This window comes from Salvelinus namaycush, chromosome 42 (assembly GCF_016432855.1).
Source record: "Salvelinus namaycush isolate Seneca chromosome 42, SaNama_1.0, whole genome shotgun sequence".
Lineage (NCBI taxonomy): Eukaryota > Metazoa > Chordata > Actinopteri > Salmoniformes > Salmonidae > Salvelinus > Salvelinus namaycush.
Genome location: NC_052348.1, coordinates 12,516,777 through 12,538,338, shown reverse-complemented (window position 1 = coordinate 12,538,338; position 21,562 = coordinate 12,516,777). Strand labels below are relative to the sequence as shown.

At 43.1% G+C, this 21,562-nt stretch overlaps 1 protein-coding gene across 2 annotated transcripts; it reads left to right on the top strand.

The window, feature by feature from the left end:
- Positions 1–2,762: 2,762 nt before the first annotated feature.
- Positions 2,763–15,886, top strand: ednraa (endothelin receptor type Aa). Of its 2 annotated transcripts, XM_038981388.1 has the most exons (8): positions 2,768–3,158; positions 4,570–5,167; positions 7,973–8,100; positions 10,434–10,632; positions 11,803–11,955; positions 12,516–12,649; positions 12,896–13,004; positions 13,734–15,886. In XM_038981388.1, exons 2-8 carry the CDS (start codon positions 4,589–4,591, stop codon positions 13,872–13,874), a joined length of 1,443 nt encoding a protein of 480 aa, XP_038837316.1. In that variant the 5' UTR covers positions 2,768–3,158; positions 4,570–4,588; the 3' UTR covers positions 13,875–15,886. The 2 variants fall into 2 exon arrangements, with proteins under 2 accessions (XP_038837317.1, XP_038837316.1); XM_038981389.1 differs by lacking the exon at positions 12,896–13,004 and having other exon boundaries at positions 2,763–3,158.
- Positions 15,887–21,562: the final 5,676 nt, after the last annotated feature.

Genomic DNA, 21,562 nt, shown 5'->3' with positions numbered 1-21,562 from the left:
TTGCTTCCCACAGGGTATGTACCAATGTGCAGAGAGCACACTTCGACAGATGCCATCAGAGAACAAGCATATGAATTACCAGGCAGCCTGCCATCTAGCGAGTTCACACAGAATACCATTAATACCTGATGAACAGTCAGACAACAACACAACAACAACATGAAAGCCGTGGCAACTGGGACCCAGGTAAAGGTTCCATCATTTATATATTAATGGTTTTATTAACAAAGACTTCCAACTAGCAGCTAGCGAAACGCCTCAAAAGTTACAATGATGGAGGCGTCGAAGCTTGATGCCAGGCTGCAACAACCAGGGGACCCGTCAGCGAATCACGTCCCGATGAATAAAAGATAACGGCACTGTTGACCAATAACTAATTCAGAAGCCATGAGATATTTATGGATACAATTAAAGAAAACACAATCCTTTTAAATTTAAATTGCGGTAGATATTAGCATTACCCAATGAAGTCACAATTCATATTAAGTAGGTAAAGTACCTTTACAAGTGTACTATAATTGGATGAGATCAGTGAATCTGTTATTGGGGCTTAATTAAAAAGCATAAAGGAAAGGCTTTGTTAAGTCTTTAAATGTTCATTACTAAAATAGGGCACACGATGTTATGATCTACGTGATATTTCTCATTATTATTATACAATTAATAGTCAACCGATGATTAAATGCATAAAATATCTGAAACAATTAATACTAAGTGATGTATTTACACTATATATAAAAAGTATATTTTCTCTCATATTCCATCTCTTCCTGGTACAGGGCATGACATGGCACGCAAAACATAATTACTTGATTATCATAAATATTTCCACTTTTACAAGGTAATATTTTCCACAGGAGACTCTGATAACGTCAGACACACTGTTTTCATTCAAATGACGATGTGATCCAAAGTGTTGTTTAATGAGAGGATTGCTACTGTAACGGCATTCCTCCTCCTCTTCATACGAAGAGGAGGAGTAGTGATTTGACCAAAGTGCAGCGGGTTGTGAATACATAATGATTTATTAAATCAAACGATGAAACACGAAAACAAACACTTGGAAGGATTTTACAAAATAACAAAACGGAGTAGACAGACCTGGACATGGAACTTACATAAATACACACAGAACTCACGAACAGGAACAGACTACATAAACCGAGACAGTCCCGTGTGGCGCGACAAACACTGACACGGACGACAATCACCCACAAACAAACAGTGAGAACAACCTACCTTAATATGACTCTCAATCAGAGGAAACGTCAAACACCTGCCTCTAATTGAGAGCCATACCAGGCAACCCAAAACCAACATAGAAACAGAAAACATAGACTGCCCACCCAAAACTCACGCCCTGACCAATAAACACATACCAAACAACAGAAAACAGGTCAGGAACGTGACAGCTACAGCCTGACCTTAATGGAAAGAAGCCTACCCTTAGGCCAGGAGAATGTACCAGCGAAGGGCACGGGGGGAGGGAAGGGAATATTGGAGTGCTGCTGATACAGAAAACACTACTTTGCCCTCTCGGAGGATGTTCAATCAGCTTTTAGGAATGGCCCTTGACTTCGACAAGGCCTGGGGGCCCACAAGTAATCAAGCGGTGTGTGTGTGTGTGAGAGTTTGTGTGTGTGTGTGTGTGTACCTTATCTGTTTGCACATGATCTTATCTTCCTCGTGATATGGAACTCCATTGTCCAGGTTCTTTATTTAGCTAAACAGTTGCTGTGTCAGCTCGTTGGGAGAGAGAAGGGCCGACCTTGGCCTGCTTGGATAGCCTCTCTTCCTGCTTTTAGACAATGTATTGATAAAGGGCCCATTTGCTAAGTGTATAGTTATGGAACGAGTAATGGACACCGATGGAGAGGCACTCACATTCCTCATCATTATTGACATGCCTCACTCTTCTTTGTTACCTAGCACAACTCACAACATCTATCTGTCTGGACATGATGTACTTTGTGCCGTACATGTCTATGGGACAATATATCAAACATTCCTTTGTTTAGTTTCAAACTAGTTTATTTACTGTTTGGTGAATATGACAACTGACAAACCTAATTAAGTGGAATAATCATGCATATGACCCTATTTAAGGCAAGCTACAAGAGATTGATACACTTGCAGCTAGTGTGGCACGTACAGATGTGGTGATTTGACTAGCCTCTGCTTTGGCCACCCACAGAGTTGTGATTGTAAACAGTAATGCTTCAAAGAAAGTTTGGTTCCGCTCTCTTTACTACCCTTCCCTTTCCATCTCAACATGTTCAAATCAACACGACTGGGACATGCACATTTAGTTCCGACTGCCCTCCTCACATTTCCTTACCATGTTGATCTCGGTTTCCTTTAGTGGGAAGAAACAGTTGAGCTGTATACATGGCTAGAATCTGATCTGGGATCTGAGGAAAGGAGAGAGAGGAGCATACTGACTGGGGACTGTGTGGTTCCCAGATACCCGGTGCGTGAGTGTGGGAGTGTGTGTGTGTTTGTGTATATCGGAGTGCGTTGTGCCCCTGAGATGATTTTCAGCAGGCGGTGCAGAGATGAGAGAGAGACGAGAGGAGGAGTGAGAGAAGGAGAGAGAGAGAGAGGAGAGAGAGAGAGAGAGAGAGAGAGAGAGAGAGAGAGAGAGAGAGAGAGAGAGAGAGAGAGAGAGAGAGAGAGAAAGAGAGAGAGAGAGAGAGGAGAAAGGAGAGAGAGAAAGATAGAGAGACAGAGAGGAGAAAGAGGGAGAGCGAAAAAGATAGAGAGAAAGAGTGAGAGAGAAAGAGGGGCTGCTGTTGCTGTTTCCTATGGGGGGCCTGTTACCGAGGGGAGGTGGAGATTTACACTCCCTCTCAGTCAAAGTGCTCCCTCCACTCCTGCTGCGCTCTGAGACACACACAGACACACACACACACACACACACACGCTCCCAACTCTCCACAGGAAAACCCAGAGCCTAATGCGCAGCACCTCACAGGCAGCACACTGCCACGTACGTTGGGCAAACCAAACCAAGTGGGACACTAACTCCGACTCTGCGACTTTGATAGTTGGTTAATTACTCATGTGATGTGATTCAGATGTCTAGGGGCTTCAGCAGAAAGTTCGCCTGACGGTTCCAACAGGGGAGGCAGGAGCAGACATTTTAGGAGAGCAGAGCGGTAGGTGAAAACCAAAGCTATTTATTATTTATCAATATATCAGTTTACGTGCCGTCACACAGGGTCCCAGTAGTGTGGTGCCTGATGCTAAACGGTGATGTTACATGAAGTGCTGGATGCTAAATAGGTTTTTGTGTACTAACTAGGTGACATCTGGGACTTTGAACAGGATGAAACACTCTTCATGGCTAGCTGGAGAGGCACTGTGTTCTGTTGTGATGAAAAAGTATTCAAATGTAGATCTCAGTTTTCTTTACCTCCTTGGTCTGAATTCAGTGAGTCTAAATTGTACATTCATAGAAAGGGTTTTTAACTACTCTGTAAAGTTTTACCTGAAAAACACTATGATATTACTTTGAATATAACCTGGTAATTATATAAATGTAAGTATTTGATTTACATATTGATAGTAGGGTTAATTTCCAACTGGTTAAAAAATATATTTTAACATTTTGAGAGAACTTAAGATTTGTTCATGTTACATCTTCACTTAACTCTCAAACATTACAAAATCTGTATTGTGTAATATAACACTGACTAGACATGGGGCTGATCTGATTCTTTCATGTTAAAATGTCTCATTGTTTTCTAACCGCTAGTCTGAGTCTTTAAATTAAAACCAGAAGGGAGAATGCAGGGCAGAGGAAACCACACTGAAGAAGCCACATAAGGGGCACATTGTCAAAACAATATAAAGCCCTGACTGGCTCTCTCTGTGTGTGTGTGTGTGTGTGTGTGTGTGTGTGTGTGTGTGTGTGTGTGTGTGTGTGTGTGTGTGTGTGTGTGTGTGTGTGTGTGTGTGTGTGTGTGTGTGTGTGTGTGTGTAAAATATGTGCTTGTAGCCCACACACTCCTATTAGCACAAAGGCTGTGCTGATTATTACTTCCAGAAATGACAGAGAGGAGACTCTTCATAAGCTCACCCATCATATTGTTTGACTGTAACCAGTCGTGGCATCTTCCCATCTGTGCCCCCTTGGTAAAACCTGTTTGAAGTCTGAAGGAGGTTGTTTTACTTCCTCTAGCAGTTGGAGAGGATGGGAGAGGACCCACTGTGATGTTTAACTTTTGACTGACACATTATGGTTTTGGCTCCATTTCTGAGGAGATGTTCCTGGATTGACATTTCAGTTGTGGCGGGGAAAATTAAAAGATTCGGACAAAAGTTCGCAGTGGTTACACAGTCAATTCAATTGAGGAAGTTTTGTTTTGTTGCTTGCAAAGTTTGCTGGCTGAAATAACCCATATACTTTTTCCCCTGTCTCCCTTCATCTCTCTCTTTCTGTGTCTCTCTCTCTCTCACTCTCTCTCGCTCTCCCCCCCTCTCTCTAACTTGCTCCCCCCTCTCTCTCTAACTTGCTCTCCCCCCCTCTCTATCTCTCTCCCCTCCCTTGTCTCTCTCGCTCACCAGCTCTCACCACCAGCAGTATATGGGGAACCCCTACACTATCTGTCCATCTCCTGAGACAAAGCGTGGAATGTGTTCTATAATGGGCGCCCCAATCGTACATGTGTTGGTGCTAATGGCCGTCATGGCCGCCCTGCCTGGCCCTGGAATGTGTCAGATAAACAGCACCACAGACGAGGGAGAGAAGAACTCCCTACCAGACCAGGGCCTGGTCCTCCACAACACCCACATCACCCTCCAACCCCTGGGCTTCCACAGCACCAGTAGCCCCTTCCTGGAGCATGGGAGTCCCATCTCCACCAGGGGCCACCAGGGGCCGCAATGGCCCAGGGTCGGAGCTGGATCTGGGGCCACAAACATCACCAGGATAAGGGCCCCTCCACCATGCACCATCGCCACTTCCATTCAAGGCTATTTCAAATACATCAACACAGTGATTTCTATCATAGTGTTTGTGGTGGGCATAGTGGGCAATGCCACCCTGTTGAGAATTATCTACCAGAATAAGTGCATGAGGAACGGGCCCAATGCCCTCATTGCCAGCCTGGCGCTGGGAGACCTCATCTACATCACCATAGATATACCCATCAACGTCTACAAGGTAAGAGACACATATCCATCCTGTACACTGGACATCACAGTGAATTGTGCATGGATATATTGAAGCATAATTGCATCTCAGAGAGAACGAGAGATTATTTCACTTGCTTTGGCAATGTAAACATATGTTTCCCATGCCAATAAAGCCACTTGAATTGAATTGAGGGAGAGAGAGAGAGAGAGAGAGAGAGAGCGAGAGAGAGAGAGAGAGAGAGAGAGAGAGAGAGAGAGAGAGAGAGAGAGAGAGAGAGAGAGAGAGAGAGAGAGAGAGAGAGAGAGGAGAGAGAGCGAGAGAGAGCGAGAGAGAGCGAGAGAGAGAGAGAGGAGAGAGAGAGCGAGAGAGAGCGAGAGAGAGCGAGAAAGAGCGGGTGAGAGAGGGAGAGCGAGAGAGTGCGCGCAAGAGAGAGAGAGCGAGAGAGCGCGCGAGAGAGAGAGCGAGGGAGAGAGAGAGAGAGAGAGAGAGAGAGAGAGAGAGAGAGAGAGAGAGAGAGAGAGAGAGAGAGAGAGAGAGTCATTATTTGCCAATGGTCGCAACACGGGCCAGATGGTATACCAACAACAGACTGAAAAAGGCCAACCTATTAGAATCCTCTAAGAGAGTAGCGGAGAAAAGAAAGGGGAGAACAAATAAATAAAGTATTCATTAGAAGGCTCCCCAAAGATCATGTTGCTCTCCAAAGTTGATTTCAGTCAGTAGTAGTACTACTTTATCTTCATTGGGTGGCTCTTTGTGATGACGGAAGCAGGGAGAGGCCCAGACTTAAATAAACAATGGAATCAGACCAATCAGACTGCGGTCACACATATCAGTGGCCCTGCTCTGACCCGTGGTTTGTCACAGGACCAGCTCTCCTCTCCAGCCCTCTTATCTGTGATCACACTTGAACCTAGCTACACTCAGAATAAATGGGTCTGGTTAAATGATGAATCACGTGTCCAGTGTGAGTCATTTAAACCCATTAGACTGTAGTCCATTTACCCCCATGTGGGCTCACTTTAACATTACCTAGATAGATCTCACAGATGATTTACGGCGTTATCTTACCTGCTGTGGTATTATTGCTTGAGAGTAATGAGCATATTTTTCATTGGGTCCACATACATTGGTTGAACAGGTCAAGGTCTTAATAGGATGTAGTACAGTACATTGGGAATACTCAGCTCATTGTGAAGAGAAATGGTGAAGCCACCTGTTTAGTATTACCGGTATATAGTTTCATCACACTGTGTCAGCACATATGGAAGTGCTCGGGTCCCGGGACAGATGATTCTCTACATGTACAAAGGGGGAAAAGTCTTTCCTGTATTAGGCGCTTCAGTTACACACATGAAGGATAAATCACAATGTCCCTTTGTACTGGTGAGGAAAAGTAGTGCCGTACGTACAACTCTGGATTCAGGCCAAACACTCCCTGTGAATATGTCTGCACTACAGGGCCATGTGCTTTCGGGAGGCCCAGCTTACTTCCTACGGGGTTTGTTTGACGCAGTTTCCAAATTGAATCATATACACACTGCATACACACACACAATACTACATACACACACACGGACACAGGCTACACACACACACACCCACAGTGACGTAGTCCCCTTTCCCTTCCAACTCCCATGTTCCCGAGACTTTTTGATTAGATGGAACCGCCTAGCGCTCCAAGTGAACAATAGGGGGACAAGGATGCACCCGTGAAGTGTTTCCTTTGACCCGGCATCTCAACGACTCTGGGTTAATCCCCTCTTTCTCTCTTTGTTCGGCCCATGTTGATTCCTGTTCAACAACAGCTGCCAAGACTACTTCATAATGACAAAGGGTGGTTTTAGCAGTCTGTTCTACAGGGAGAGCTGTGAGTTGTTTTCTTAAGGGAGCTCTTCTTGTAAGAGGCTATGGGAAGTGGTGCTTATAGATGCCTGGAAGTCCAATTAAAGAAAAGATGTCACTTTCAAAGATAGTTCCAGGGTTGGCTTGCTAGGGTTTTATTGTAGGACCTGACTCAATGATGTACTGTATCAATATGATGAGGCGCATATGGGCCTGCTGCTGGACTGTACCATGAAATCCCTCTGATGTGACTGTGACTAACCTGCCTGTTGTGAAGTGCCTGCTACAGTACAGTGGTTAAAGATAGTCCTAAGGACAATGGGAATTGAGCTAAGAGGAGATAAACATGATATTCCCTAACCTCAATCCCCTATAATTTATTCCTTACTAGTTAGTAAAGAAAGCGATATAAGGACTAGTCCATTATTATTATTATTATTGTTGTTGTTATTATTGTTATTATTATTACTCTTCACAGCAGGTATTGTTCTTTCACAATTCTATTTATTTTTTACATGCTTTTTCTGTCTTCTCAGTTACCATACTGGCTAATAATGACCATTATGGATTTCTGATATCTAATGAAAGGGTTTGTAATACAGGGAAGTGCCAACTGGCTCAATGCCATCTAAGGTGTGTGGGTTATTTCCTGACGATGCAAAGCCTGTTGTGAGTTGAAGCGTACAGACTGTCTTCTACGATGTGCTGACGGTCTCTCTCTCTCTCTCTCTCTCTCTCTCTCTCTCTCTCTCTCTCTCTCTCTCTCTCTCTCTCTCTCTCTCTCTCTCTCTCTCTCTCTCTCTCTCTCTCTCTCTCTCTCTCTCTCTCTCTCTCTCTCTCTCTCTCTCTCTCTCTCTCTCTCTCTCTCTCTCTCTCTCTCTCTCTCTCTCTCTCTCTCTCTCTCTCTCTGTCTCTCTCTCTCTGTCTGTCTGTCTGTCTGTCTGTCTGTCTGTCTGTCTGTCTGTCTGTCTGTCTGTGTCCCTGCAGCTCCTTGCCACCAGGTTCCCCTTCGATGACAATTCCTTTGGGCTGTGTCTGTGTAAGCTGGTGCCATTCCTACAGAAGGCCTCTGTGGGCATCACCGTCCTCAACCTCTGTGCCCTAAGCGTCGACAGGTCAGTCACCTGTACCACTGCTGAATTCCAAATCAACCAATGGTAGCTGATCTAACAGGATCAAAGCAAAAAGCCTAAGAAATATTTGCATTTGCATATTAATGTTTATAGAATTAATAAACAATATAAGCAATAAGCAATATGGTGTTTCTTTCCATCTGCTTCATGATAGCCTATTGCCTACACCTATCCAATTCTTTCAGATCTACGAGAGTGTCTTGGGAGTAAGGGATAAGGCTTCTGAAGCATTATACACATTACTCATTTACTATCAAATGCATTGTCTGGCAGGCATACACTTACCAAGGTTAACATATGAGCTGTAGCTGAATCTGACCTAGTACTCAGACACATATTCTGCTCCCTGGAATAGGATTCTATTATCTTGTAAAAACATGTGTTTTAAATTGGTTCCAGACTCATGGAATGTTTGCACCGTAGAATTCTGTTCTGTTCTGGCCCTTCAGTTCTGTGAATCTTTATATGTAGGTTACGGTAAACTCCAAATGAAAATCAGTCTAATGATACTTTTTTTTTTTTTCTTTGAAAAAAAGTCACCCTCAGACCCTCAACCTTTGCCAGTAACTCACCAACACCATGATAAATCACATTGCCGTGGTTTGAATTCAAACCAAAAGTGTTTGTTGAACAGTAAAGCCTGTATGAGATAGCCCACTCTATGTATGGGAGTGGCTGAGACAAATTGGCCAGGAAAGATGAATGACTTCCCTAATTTGATTTAAAGGAAACCACAGGATGGGAGTTAGTTTAACTCCTTAGTGGAGGTAGTACGGTAAAGGCAGTTTATTCCGGAAGTTTGTAATGTCAGTAATAATGGAGCTCTCCCATTACCAACATAGTTACTCTCCCTCCTAGTTTTCTATTGGCTGCATCTGTTAAGGACTAGGCCAGCTGGGGCCATATCCACAAAGCCTCTCAGAGTAGGAGTGCTGATCTAGGATCTGCCCATGCAATCTTTTTCATCGTGATCCATAAGTAAAATCTGATGCTAGATCAGCACTCCTACTCTGAGATGCTTTGTGGTCTTAGTTGTTTCTCTCCCTGAGGAGGGACAGCTTTGCCATCAAGGAGCAGAAGTAGTTCTTATTCTCAAATCTAAAAATGTTTATTCTCACATTTTTAACTCTGATTGTTTTGTGTCTGTTGCTAGACTACTAGACTTGTATTCCCGTCTCACTCCCTTCGGTTCTTGTAACACTTAACACTGTCGCTCCTGTTTATCAGCAGAGTGAAAGTGAGTGGCTGACGTCCGGCTTCATTGGTCTGTGAGTTAGCAGACATAAGAGATAAGAGCATAAGGAGGCCTGTTCTGGGTCTAAAGGGATGGAAGCCAGTTTACCATACCAGCTATGCTGAATGACTCCCATCATAGAGAGAGAGAGAGAGAGACGTTAGTGATAGAGGCGAGTTCAATAGCAGATGCTCCCAGAAAACGCGCAGCATATCTTGTCTGGTTTGTGTCTCGTCCTCTCTGTTTGAGAGAGAGAGAGAATGTGGATGCATTACCAGCTGGGTAAAATATAAATGACACTATGTTGTTTGCCAAGGGTATTCAAGTGCGTCATGAAAAATATATTGTTCAGGCCATAAAATGTTGATGCAGCGTTTACTAAAACAAGCGGTGCCTATTAATGAAACAAACAAGCAAACATGATTTGGAGCACAGGAAACAAGCGTCAACAAACAGACTATAGCTCCTGCCAACGCTTGTTTGGAGGCTTCACAAAAGAATGAATATTAGATTCTGAGGATAAACAATTGATTATTATCTGTTGTTCATTAAATCTTAACTTGGATCATTTTTCTCACTATGCGGTACAGTGTGTGTCTGGTCTACTGCAATGCAGTCAGTTCATTACAACCATTAAAAGCTGGTTGAAATGACTTCATTACAACCATTAAAAGCTGGTTGAAATGACTTCATTACAACCATTAAAATCTGGTTGAAATGACTTCATTACAACCATTAAAAGCTGGTTGAAATGACTTCATTACAACCATTAAAAGCTGGTTGAAATGACTTCATTACAACCATTAAAAGCTGGTTGAAATGACTTCATTACAACCATTAAAAGCTGGTTGAAATGACTTCATTACAACCATTAAAAGCTGGTTGAAATGACTTCATTACAACCATTAAAAGCTGGTTGAAATGACTTCATTACAAGTAGTTTCGCCGCTGGGCTGTTTATTAGTTCCAACTCCCAACTCATCAGTTGTTGCTGAAAAGTCCACAGCCCTGGCCCTGCTCTAACCCCTACCTTACCCCACCATGTTCACCCTTTCATTCTTTGTGTCCCTCCATGCCCCAGGTACCGTGCAGTGGCGTCATGGAGCAGGGTCCAGGGAGTAGGCATTCCTCTTCGGACGGCCATGGAGATCGTGTCCATCTGGGTGCTGTCCATGGTCCTGGCTGTCCCAGAGGCCATCGGCTTCGACATGGTTGAATTCAACTACAGGAACGAGACCATACGGACATGTATGCTCAACCCCAAGACTGAGTTCATGATGGTACGACCCATTTTCTTGTTGACGCTTCTGCACTTCAAATAATCCTATTACCTGTATACAAACAAATCTGGCCCACAACGTGTCTGAGTAAGAGTGCTGATCTAGGATCAGGTCCCCCCTCGTATTCATTATGATTTAAAAGACAAAAGTGATTCACGTAGGGTTACAGTACAGTACATGTGTGTTAAGTTAGTAAATCTGAGAGTCCATGATTTCATGTGGTGGTGTATCCTTGCACTGACCTATCAAAAACAATTCCATCTGTCCAAATACTTGGCATGAAAAGTAATTGTTATAAATACAGTGGTGGATTTATCGTACTGACATTCATTTCTCTGACATTCTTGGTGGAACCACGGAAAGAACTAGAAGTATGGTGAAAGGAAGCATACAGAGGCCAGACCTGGGTTCAAATATCATTTCAAATACTTTAGCTGTGCTTGACTGAGCTTGTCTGGCTTAAAGGACGAATAGAATCGTCCCAAAACATCTTGCACTCCAGGTAGGCTAGAGCAAACACAAAGTATTTGAAAGATTTCAAATAGTACTTGAACCCAAATAGCATTTGAACTCTGACAGAGGTCTCCATACGTTTTTTCCCTCAGAGAGAAAATCTCTGAGGTGATCACTTTCTTTGTTCACAAGCCTGGAGAACATAATTGATCGCAGGCCACAACAGCAATTACAGCTCAACTGATGTATGGTTCCTTCAAGCTGAGCCATGTGTGTGTCTAGTTCACATCATGCAACACAAAAGATACTAAATCCCATATCATGACCAAACCATGCTGAGGTTTAGGTCATTTCATTTAAATCCTCCTGGAGTGAGGAATTTAGTAATGTCGTATAAAGGTTATAGATTATTTATTCTGTGGCCCAAAAATTCCTCAAATGGCATCTGCTCCTCCTTAAAACTTGTACGATAATATGTGGATTTAGTAGATTAGAATATTTCACTGCCATCACATAGACGTATTGGTAAAGTCAACTCGCTTTGTTACCAAACCTAGCAGGTGAAACTGGTTGAAATGACCTCATTACGACATCAATACAACCAGTTTTCCACGTTTGCCTGCTGGACAGTCTTCTGGAGTATTGGCATGTTAAGACGTGTGGTTCTCCTGCATAGAACCTGTGTACTAACGTTCCCCTGTTGTGGTTCTCCTGCAGTACTATAAGGACATCAAGGACTGGTGGTTGTTTGGGTTCTACTTCTGCGTTCCTCTGATGTGTACGGCCGTGTTCTACACTCTGATGACCTGTGAGATGCTCAACCACAGGAACGGCAGCCTCCGCATCGTCCTCAGTGAACACCTCAAACAGGTACACACACAAGGTACTGAGGCCAGACTGCCTCATGTTTAGTGTCTCTTTAAGGAGAAGCCCATTCCCTCTCTCAGGCCTCTCAAGCTGACGTTGCATAACCCACCCTGACTGCCTTCTACATTCATAGTACTACTTCTTAGTATCAGATCTCTCTTCTCTTCGGTTGTTACGTCCTGTAACCAGAGCCTCTAGCGTTTTGGAGGCCCTAAGCCAGGTTGGGCTGCGTATAGGCAGAGGCACCTCTACCGTAACAGTACACTACTGCAGAATGACTCACGTTTAGTCTCTTTAAAGGTTTGTCCTTTTCCTCTCTCAGGCCTATCCGGTTTACATTACATAACCCTACATCTCCCTAACAACCTAGCGTCTCCCTAACAACCTAGCGTCTCCCGAACCTAACATTTTGTCTGTTTACATCCCCAGAGTTGTTACCATACAGTACTCAGGATGACTCAGCGTTTTTTAAATACGTTTTCCACTCTCAGTATCTTGTCTTCATCACCCTTCATCGTCATCGTCCAACCTTTTCCTAATCTGTTGTTTATTGTTATCCCCAGAGACGGGAAGTGGCCAAAGCAGTGTTCTGCCTGGTCCTGATCTTCGCTCTGTGCTGGTTCCCCCTGCACCTCAGCAGGATCCTCAAGAAGATGGTCTACAACCCCAGAGACATCGGACGCTGTGACCTGCTCAAGTGAGTGCAGCCATGTTTGTTTGCTGTTGTCATCTTATTATTAGAAATGACTGATTCAGTACGGTGTGTTGGAAAATGGAAAGGTGGAAATACGTGGGGAATCACTCGACTGGATCTAGAACCACAACAGACTAAACACAGACGGACATGATTTGAGTTGCTGCAATTTAACGATTCGAAATGTTTGAAAGGAGATGAAACTCAAATGGAAGTTCGGCCAAAAAACATGGGTGTCGTTTCTTTCAGCTTCCTGTTGGTCTTGGATTACCTGAGTATCAACCTAGCCACAGTAAACTCCTGTATAAACCCCATCATCCTCTACTTTGTCAGCAAGAAGTTCAAAAACTGTTTCAAGGTACAGTAGATCCCTAAACATACACAAACACCCAACTCTCTTTTTCTCTCTTGCTCTATATCTCTCTCAATCCTTTTCACTCTCTCTTGCTTTCTTTTTCTTTCGCTCTCTCTTTCCCCCCATATAATCAGTATCTCCACTAACCCCCCAGCCCTCCCCAAACCCTTTGTCTTGTCTCGCCAGTAAAACAAACAGAGAACCTCTCCCCACGACCGAGGGGCCGTGGCTCTGCGCTGGTGATGACATTATTTAAAGAAAATGTAAAGCAAAGCAGTGATTTATGAACTCATTTACTGGGTGAGGTCACATAACAGTACACATCTGTTAGAGACCTGAGCTGAAGATAAGCCATGCTCTAGCTCTAGCTGTCCTCAGAGAGCGAGAGAGACTGAGACTAACTCATAAAAGCAATTCCCAGACCCTGAACGTGCCTCTTCCTCTTCTGCAGAAGTGGGGCTAAGAGTTTGGGAAGGATAGAAAGTGTTCTACTTCTCACGCTGTGAGCAGATGTAGTTTTATGTAGTATACTGTTCAAAGAAGCATTCCCAGCCCTCATTACACAAGCCCTCATTATTGTAAGCTGTAGAAAAGTGCCTACTTGGACCTCGTCTATCGTAGCAGCAATAGAATAAACGCTATCAACACAGAATGACCACAGCACTATGAATAGTGCCTCTAATCTTGTAAACTTGCACCCTTGTTCAAGTGTCTAACCTTGTCCCCTTCCAGTCCTGCCTGTGTTGTTGGTGCCACTCGGATGCCACAGTGACCAGCACGGGACAAAACGGGAACGGGACCAGTATCCAGTGCAAGAGCCCAGAGCCCGCCAACCTTCACACGGACCGCAGCCTACGCAAAGACAGTGACTGACCACCACAGGATGTGACGCCCCCTATGGACGAGGAGGTCTCACTACAACTACAGCCAGTCTGCACTAAACACAATGGACTCTCAACTCAATAGGACCCCCATGCTAAACCGCTATGGCGTGACAAACAGAGAGAGTCACACGTTTCAAACACCATCACACGTTTCTTTTACAGAACACTGCTGGGCAGCTCTGGAGCCTGACGTAGAACGACGGGGAAATTAGTGGAGTTTATATATAGACACAAACATACAATGGGCATGATGGACGCTGCAGTATTTCCAGTGTCTCTATGGACTATACCGTTCCCTTTGCCAGGGGGAGACGAGGAGGGAGCGATGCTTTACAGTACCGTGAGAGAAGAGGAAGAGGGATGGAGGGAGGGGATGGGACGGGGGGGGGGGGAAGGTAGCTAACAGGATGCAGCTGAACTCAGGCTATAAATGACCGGCCAGTCAGTAACGGAGCGAGTAGCGTGTTGTTCTGTTCACAAAATGGTCAGCACTGCTGGGATGAACCAGGAAGCAGCGGAAACCCCGGGAAGGAAGGCCAGAGCGCTCCCTGTTAGAGGGGACGAGAGGAGAAGGAGAGAATGGTCCCCCATGAGTCCTAATGAACTGCTACTCAGTGATGGTGGAGAGAAGGGGAGCTCTCACTATTGAGTTGACTGTCCTTTTTTAGTGTCGCTATAGCTTCTTCCATCATAGGCACTATACGCTGGTCGTTGTATACACAGTAGTACACTTTCATAGAGTAAGCTAATGTCCTGTGTTCGGTATGGTGAATTTGTTTTAATATAGATGAAAGTGATTTTGCCATGTAAACGTGTGTGTTCCAGTACTGTTTAATATTCTGTTTTATAAAACGTACCAGGAAGTGTTAATTCACTGTGTTTAGGTTTCATGTGCTGGGAAGAAGGAAAAACTGATTTTAACGAAAAGGTGCCTTGTGTCACCTTGAATTCCCCCGTATAGCCTTATACAGTATACAGACTCTGTACAACGTCCATTGGAATATCACATAGGGTGTAGAGTTACTCCAGTGTAGAGTAACCACCAGAGTGCATCCCAAATGGACCCCTATTCCCTACATAGTCCTATGCGCCCTGGTCAAAAGCTGTGCACTATAGGAGGGAAGGGGGTGCCATTTGGGAAGCAGACCCAGTCTCTTGACTTGTTATCCAAAGACTTACTGAAGTCCCAAGCTAGTTTAAAGAACATGTCCAGATGCAACAAACACCACAGGACCATAAAGTACAAGGTTATGATTATGTCTCAGTTCAAGGCTCGTTGAAAAGGGGGTCTCTATGTTCTCACCCAAAAATAAAGGTATAAAAACGGTATCCCTACTTCACTGTGAATTTTACAAGACACAGAAAATGTTGGTATTTACAGCTAAGCTGTTTGTGAAACATGCTCGTATATATCAAGTTTTTATATGGTGTTATATTTTGCTATGTTCTTTATCATATATACAGAATGTGGTTATTATTTGTCCTTTGCCTGAGGCAGGATTTTTTATTAGTTCGTTTTTTTTGTGATGATAAATATACCAGTTAGTGTTTAAATCATATCAGCTACCTAGGTGACTATACTGCTTTATACATTTGATATGTGAATAAATGTATTATGAATACAATTAATGTGCTGTGTGTGTGTGTGTGTGTGTGTGTGTGTGTGTGTGTGTGTGTGTGTGTGTGTGTGTGTGTGTGTGTGTGTGTGTGTGTGTGTGTGTGTGTGTGTGTGTGTGTGTGTGTGTGTGTGTGTGTGTGTGATTCTTTGCACTTTTTCTGTTTGAGTGTTTGTGGCACTATCTACAGCATATCAGACAGTGTCAAAGATAAAGGCTTTTCAGTTTAACCACTCATATCAATACATGGTATTTTACCACTATAATGTTCATTCAGAGGCATCATAACCCTCTATAGAAAATTGTATTATTGTTTGACACATTTGTTTCTCATGTTTCATACAGAAATGCTGCTGCTTATCCTAATAAAAATCATTTAAGTGTATACCGTTTGACTTGCATTACTAATGAGAGATTAACGTTATATTGATATGCATAACGTAAATACTTCGACATGTGTAAGCATAAGAACATTAAACATGGCATTACTAAGGAGTTATACATTTGACATTGATATGCATTACATATAATTACTTTGGAATTTGTAAGCGTATGACCTCTCGCATTGCTTTACTGAGGAGTTATGAACTTTATACTGACATGTCATAGAAATACTATTCTCTTTCTGAGAGGATAAGGGGCCTCTTTTTTTTATTTTCTTAGTGTCTGTGGGAAGGAAACACAAGCTGGTCTGGGAGTGATTTGAAGTGCACTGTGACCTGCTTGCTTGTTGCTTGGCAACACCGCCCTCAGGGTTACCATGTCAACTGAGAGGATGTGAACTGAATTGCTTGGAGAGAGGGAATGTAATCAAGCCAGCCCATATGAGTGACTGTTATCAGAGCTCCCAAATAGAGGAGCTGTTAAACATAACTTGTCTTGTTAGCTTAAAGATGTCCACCAGCGATTTCAGAATTTTTACTGTTGAAAAGCTATATATATAAATACAGTAAAGTACACAGGTGTAATACATTGAGAAATATAGTGTTTTTTAGACAAAACTGAAAACTTCAAGGAGTTGGTCTGATGGGGAGATGTGATGTCATCGGCCTCTCTCCTTTCTTGAGGAACAATAGAGAACAAAAGAGGATTCCTGGACCACCTATAGAGATGTGGCTTTTGTTAAGTATATCAGGTGAAACATTTGGTGAAAAGAAGAATGGAGAACGACTTTAATCAAATCTGCAGGATCTCAACTCTTTGCTTGAGATCAGTGCAATGGCTTTAGTTACAAGGTTGTGTTGGACATTTAAAGTGAACACCATGAAATCTTCTTAGACAACCTAAACATTGTGACCGATATCGTTTTTAATCAAGATGATCATTTTAGCATTTTAGTCATTTGGCAGACGCTCTTATCCAGAGCGACTTACAGTTGTTGCATTCATCTTAAGATCTCCGTCATGTCTAGGTTGAGCTTGAAGTGGTGGGCCGACATCCAAGCTGAGATATCTGCCAGGCACGCCGAGATGCGTGTCGCCACCTGGGTGTCAGAATGGGGGAAGAAGAAAAGTAGTTGAGTGTCATGAGCACAGCAATGATAGGAGAGACCATGTGAGGATATGATGGAGCTGAATGACTTAGTGTATAGATAGAAGGGGAGATGGCCTAGAACCGAGCCTTCGGGGACACCAGTAGTGAGAGTGCGTGGTGCAGACACAGATCCTCTCCACGTCACCTGGTAGGAGCGGCCTGCCAGGTGGGATGTAATCCAAGAGTGTGCAGAGCCTGAGAGGCCCAGCCCTGAGAGGGTGGAGAGGAGGATCTGATGGTTCACGGTGTCGAAGGCAGCAAATAGATCTAGGAGGATGAGAACAGAGGAGAGAGAGTCAGCTTTGGAATGGGAGAAGATCTCCAGAGATGGTCTGGAGAAGGGAGGAGGGGATGGGGTCGAGCGGGCAGGTTGTCGGGCGGCCAGACTTCACTAGTCGCAGGATTTCATCTGGAGAGGGAGGGGAGAAAGAAGTCAGTGGATACAGAGGAAGAGAAGGTAGAGAGGAGGGAGTGAAAGGATGATAGGTCCTCCAAAAGTTTTCCTCCATTTTCCTCCACGGAGCAGGAGGGGAGGGCCGAGTCGGCCGGGAGGAAAGGAGACAGTGTAAGTCATAGGATGCAGAAAAGGGAGGAGAATAGTGTCGAAGAGGCAGAATCAGGAGACAGGAGGGAGAAGGATTTAGCAGAAGGGAGAGATGATAGGTTATAAGAGGAGAGAGTAGTGGGAGAGAAAGCAAAGATTGTGATGCCGCTTGACCATCTGGGTAGGGGCTGAGTGGCTAGGGTTGGAGGAGAGGGAGACAAAAAAGGAAACTAAATATTTATATTCTTGATTTCAGACCAAAATAAGCTGAGCCAAAATAATTTCTGCCTCAAAACCAATAGTAATGTCAGTGTCATAGATGTGTTGAGAGCTAATTTGTTACTTGTTTCAGTGGGTTGGTGATAACAGGTAATTCTAAGTCATGATCCTTATGAAAGTGTTCCATATTCATTGCAAAACATTTTTTTGTCTCTTTCCAGTAAGCTTGAAAACACTGAATTCCTCTCACAACTGTGGTTGAAGAATATAAAAATGTCTGGCTTTAATGAAATGGATGACAAAAAAATAACATGAGACTCAAAAGGCATGACCATGAGAAAGAGAGAGAGAGAGACAGAGAGAGAGAGAGAGTGCAAGAAAGAAAGTGAGAGTGCAATAGAGAACAAGCGAGAGAGGATGGTTTTAGGTCTGTGGAATTTGGTGGGAAACTTGGTTGTTGCCAGCAGTGAAATGAATAAAGCTCAAAGGCAAAAAACAGAGGACCTCAAAAGGGCCAAAGAGGCTCCTCTATATAGAACATGGTGAACAGAGCCAAGTCCTTAATGTTGAAGGCCAAACACTGTTCACGAATGACAAGGCATTGGAGGGTTAAGTTGTGTGTGTGTGTATTTGTGTGTGTGTGTGTGTGTGTGTGTGTGTGTGTGTGTGTGTGTGTGTGTGTGTGTGTGTGTGTGTGTGTGTGTGTGTGTGTGTGTGTGTGTGTGTGTGTGTGTGGAGAGGCATCAGAGGGTTATTATACAGTGCAGGCTGTTCTCTGCTGAAGAACGATGTCTGATGGATGTCTCTCTTTATTCAGCAGAGTTCAAACCCATGCTCTCAGCTGCCACTCAGACTTAAGATGCATACAACACAATAACAGTGAGGACTAGATGGACTACATATACCGAACTATAGTGGGTCGATAATGAGAAAGTCTATGAGTTTTGAAAGGGAGCTGAGAAAATTGTGAAGAGATACTTTGGGAAGATGCACTGTGGTTTGAAACTAGGATAAATGTTATATAAAGTCAATCTTAATTGAATAGTTTATAATGGGTTGTATGTTGTTCATTCTTAATTAGGCCATTGTATTCGCTACATACTGTGTACACAGAGTAAGGAATTAAGATAAAATGTGATACAACTGTGTTGAAATCCTTATACTAGCTAGATTTCACAACATTAACAACTCAATCACCAACTGAGTTCTAAGTAAACATCAATGGCTACAGACAGATGCAAGAAGAGAATAGCTATTCTGAAACATACCACCGTAGACTTTAATAATAGCCTGTGCCCTTTGTCAGGCTTCTCTACTTGTCTCTCAGCATTACACAGATGTACTGACAGACCTGGGTTCAAATAGTATTTGAAACAATTCCATTTGGTTTCGTTGTGCCAGGCCAGCTCAATCAAGCCCAGCGAAATTATTTGAAACCAAATGGAGTAGTCCCAAAGGTGCCAACCCCTGCCTTCTGGCTTTTTAGGCTGACTAAAGCCAACGCAAAAAGTATTTGAAATGATTTCAAATACTATTTGAACCCAGGTCTGTCTGTATAAATGGAATAGTCCCAAAAGTGCCAACCCCTGCCTTCCGGCTTTTTAGGTTGACAAAAGCCAACACTAAAGTATTTGAAATGATTTCAAATACTTTTAGCAGCTTTAGTCAGCCTAAAAATACAGAAGGCAGGGGTTGGCACTTTTGGGACTATTCAATCTGGTTTCGTTGTGCCAGGCCAGCTCAATCAAGCCAAGCTAAATTATTTGAAAGATTTCAAATACTATTTCAACCCAGGTTTAGTACTGAGGTAATGGATTGCTGTTGAGTCCAAACAAGCACATTACACTTCAGGGTCAACCCTACCTCATGCCACAAGAGTCGACATCGACTTAGCTCTGCATTTCCTCTCAAGAATCCCCCCTCAATCACAGAATAATATCAATAACACATTTCTAATACCACGTGGAGTTCTGCCATACAGAGTAACCTGGAACCAGTAGAAACTGTATCAAACTGGATTGATGATTGGATAATGATATGGTCTGGGAGATATTATTGGTTATTTTGGGCTATTTCAGGAGGTGTATGGGTGACCTCATCTTTCATGCAAGTGATCTCAGAAACACACAGCATCCAGAAATATCAGTCTACAGGGACCGGATCCAGAAAATTGACAGAAAACAGGATGAATGATGACGCATTTTCGTGATTAGAAATATGAATGTCTGTTTCTTATAATATATAACTTTGCTTTGTTTTCATATAGGCCAATACATACTGTATGTATAAAATGATCTGAATGCATGTCATTCTAATCTAGAACACTTTGTAGGTCAAGCTAAAGATCTATTCTATTCCAGTCTGTTAGTTATTGTTCAGGAGAAGAAACAGCACAGCTGAAGTAAGTTCCCTGGGTGAATTTGAACACTTCCTAACACACAGACCTTAGGCAGATGTATTAAGATAAATAAGTAATCTCTGAATAATTGCAGACTTGTGTATTCCCCTGATGAGGGCGGTGCACTTTGGCTGATACTGTATCACTTGGTGCCAGTCAACAATCAGACAGTATGGCTCCACCTCTGCATACATTGATTTTCATACAGTAACTTCGCAGGGCCCATATTCATAAAGCGTCTCGGAGTAAGACTGCTGATCTGGGATCAGTGTTAATTTTCAGATCATAATGAATAGGATTAGATGGGCAAAGGAGACCTGGTCCTAGATCAGCTCTCCTACTCAGATGTTTTGTAACTAAGTAACAAGACCTGTTCAGTTCATTCAAAAATATACAGTGGCAAGATAAAGTATGTGAACCCTTTTGAATTATCTGGATTTCTGCATAAATTGGTCAAAAAATTTGATCTGATCTTCATCTAAGTCACAACAACAGACAAACACAGTCTGCTTAAACTAATAAGAAAAATACAATAATTTCTGTGTTGTCTATATTGAATACATCCTTTACACATTCACAGTGTGGGTTGGAAAAGGTGTGTGAACCCCTAGGCTAATGACTTCTCCAAAAGCTAATTGGAGTCGGGAGTTAGCTAACCTGGAGTCCAATCATTGAGACGAGATTGGAGATGTTGGTTAGAGCTGCCCTGCCCTATAAAAAACACTCACTTCTTGCTATTCACAAGAAGCATTGCCTGATGTGAACCATGCCTCGAACAAAAAAGATCTCAGAAGACACAAGATTAAGACTGGTTGACTTGCATAAAGCTGGAAAGGGTTAAAAAAGTATCTCTAAAAGCCTTGATGTTCATCAGTCCACAGTAAGACAAATTATCTATAAATGGGGAAAGTTCAGCACTGTTGCTACTCTCCCTAGGAGTTGTCATCCTGCAAAGATGAATGATTGCTGTAAAGATGACAGTGCAGAATGCTCAATGAGGTTAAAAAGAATGTGAGAGTGTCAGCTAAGACTTAAACAAATCTCTGGAACATGCTAACATCTCTGTTGACGAGTCTACGATACGTGAAACACTAAACAAGAATGGTGTTCATGGGAGGACACCAGGAAAAAGCCAATGCTGTCCAAAAGAAACATTGCTGAATGTCTGAAGTTAGCAAAAGAGCATCTGGATGTTCCACAGCGCTACTGACAAAATATTCTGTGAACAGATTAAACTAAAGTTGAGTTGTTTGGAAGGAACACAAAACACTATGTGTGGAGAAAAAAAGTCACAGCACACCAACATCAAAACCTTCTTCCCAACTGTAAAGTATGGTGGAGGGAGCGTCATGGTTTGGGACTGCTTT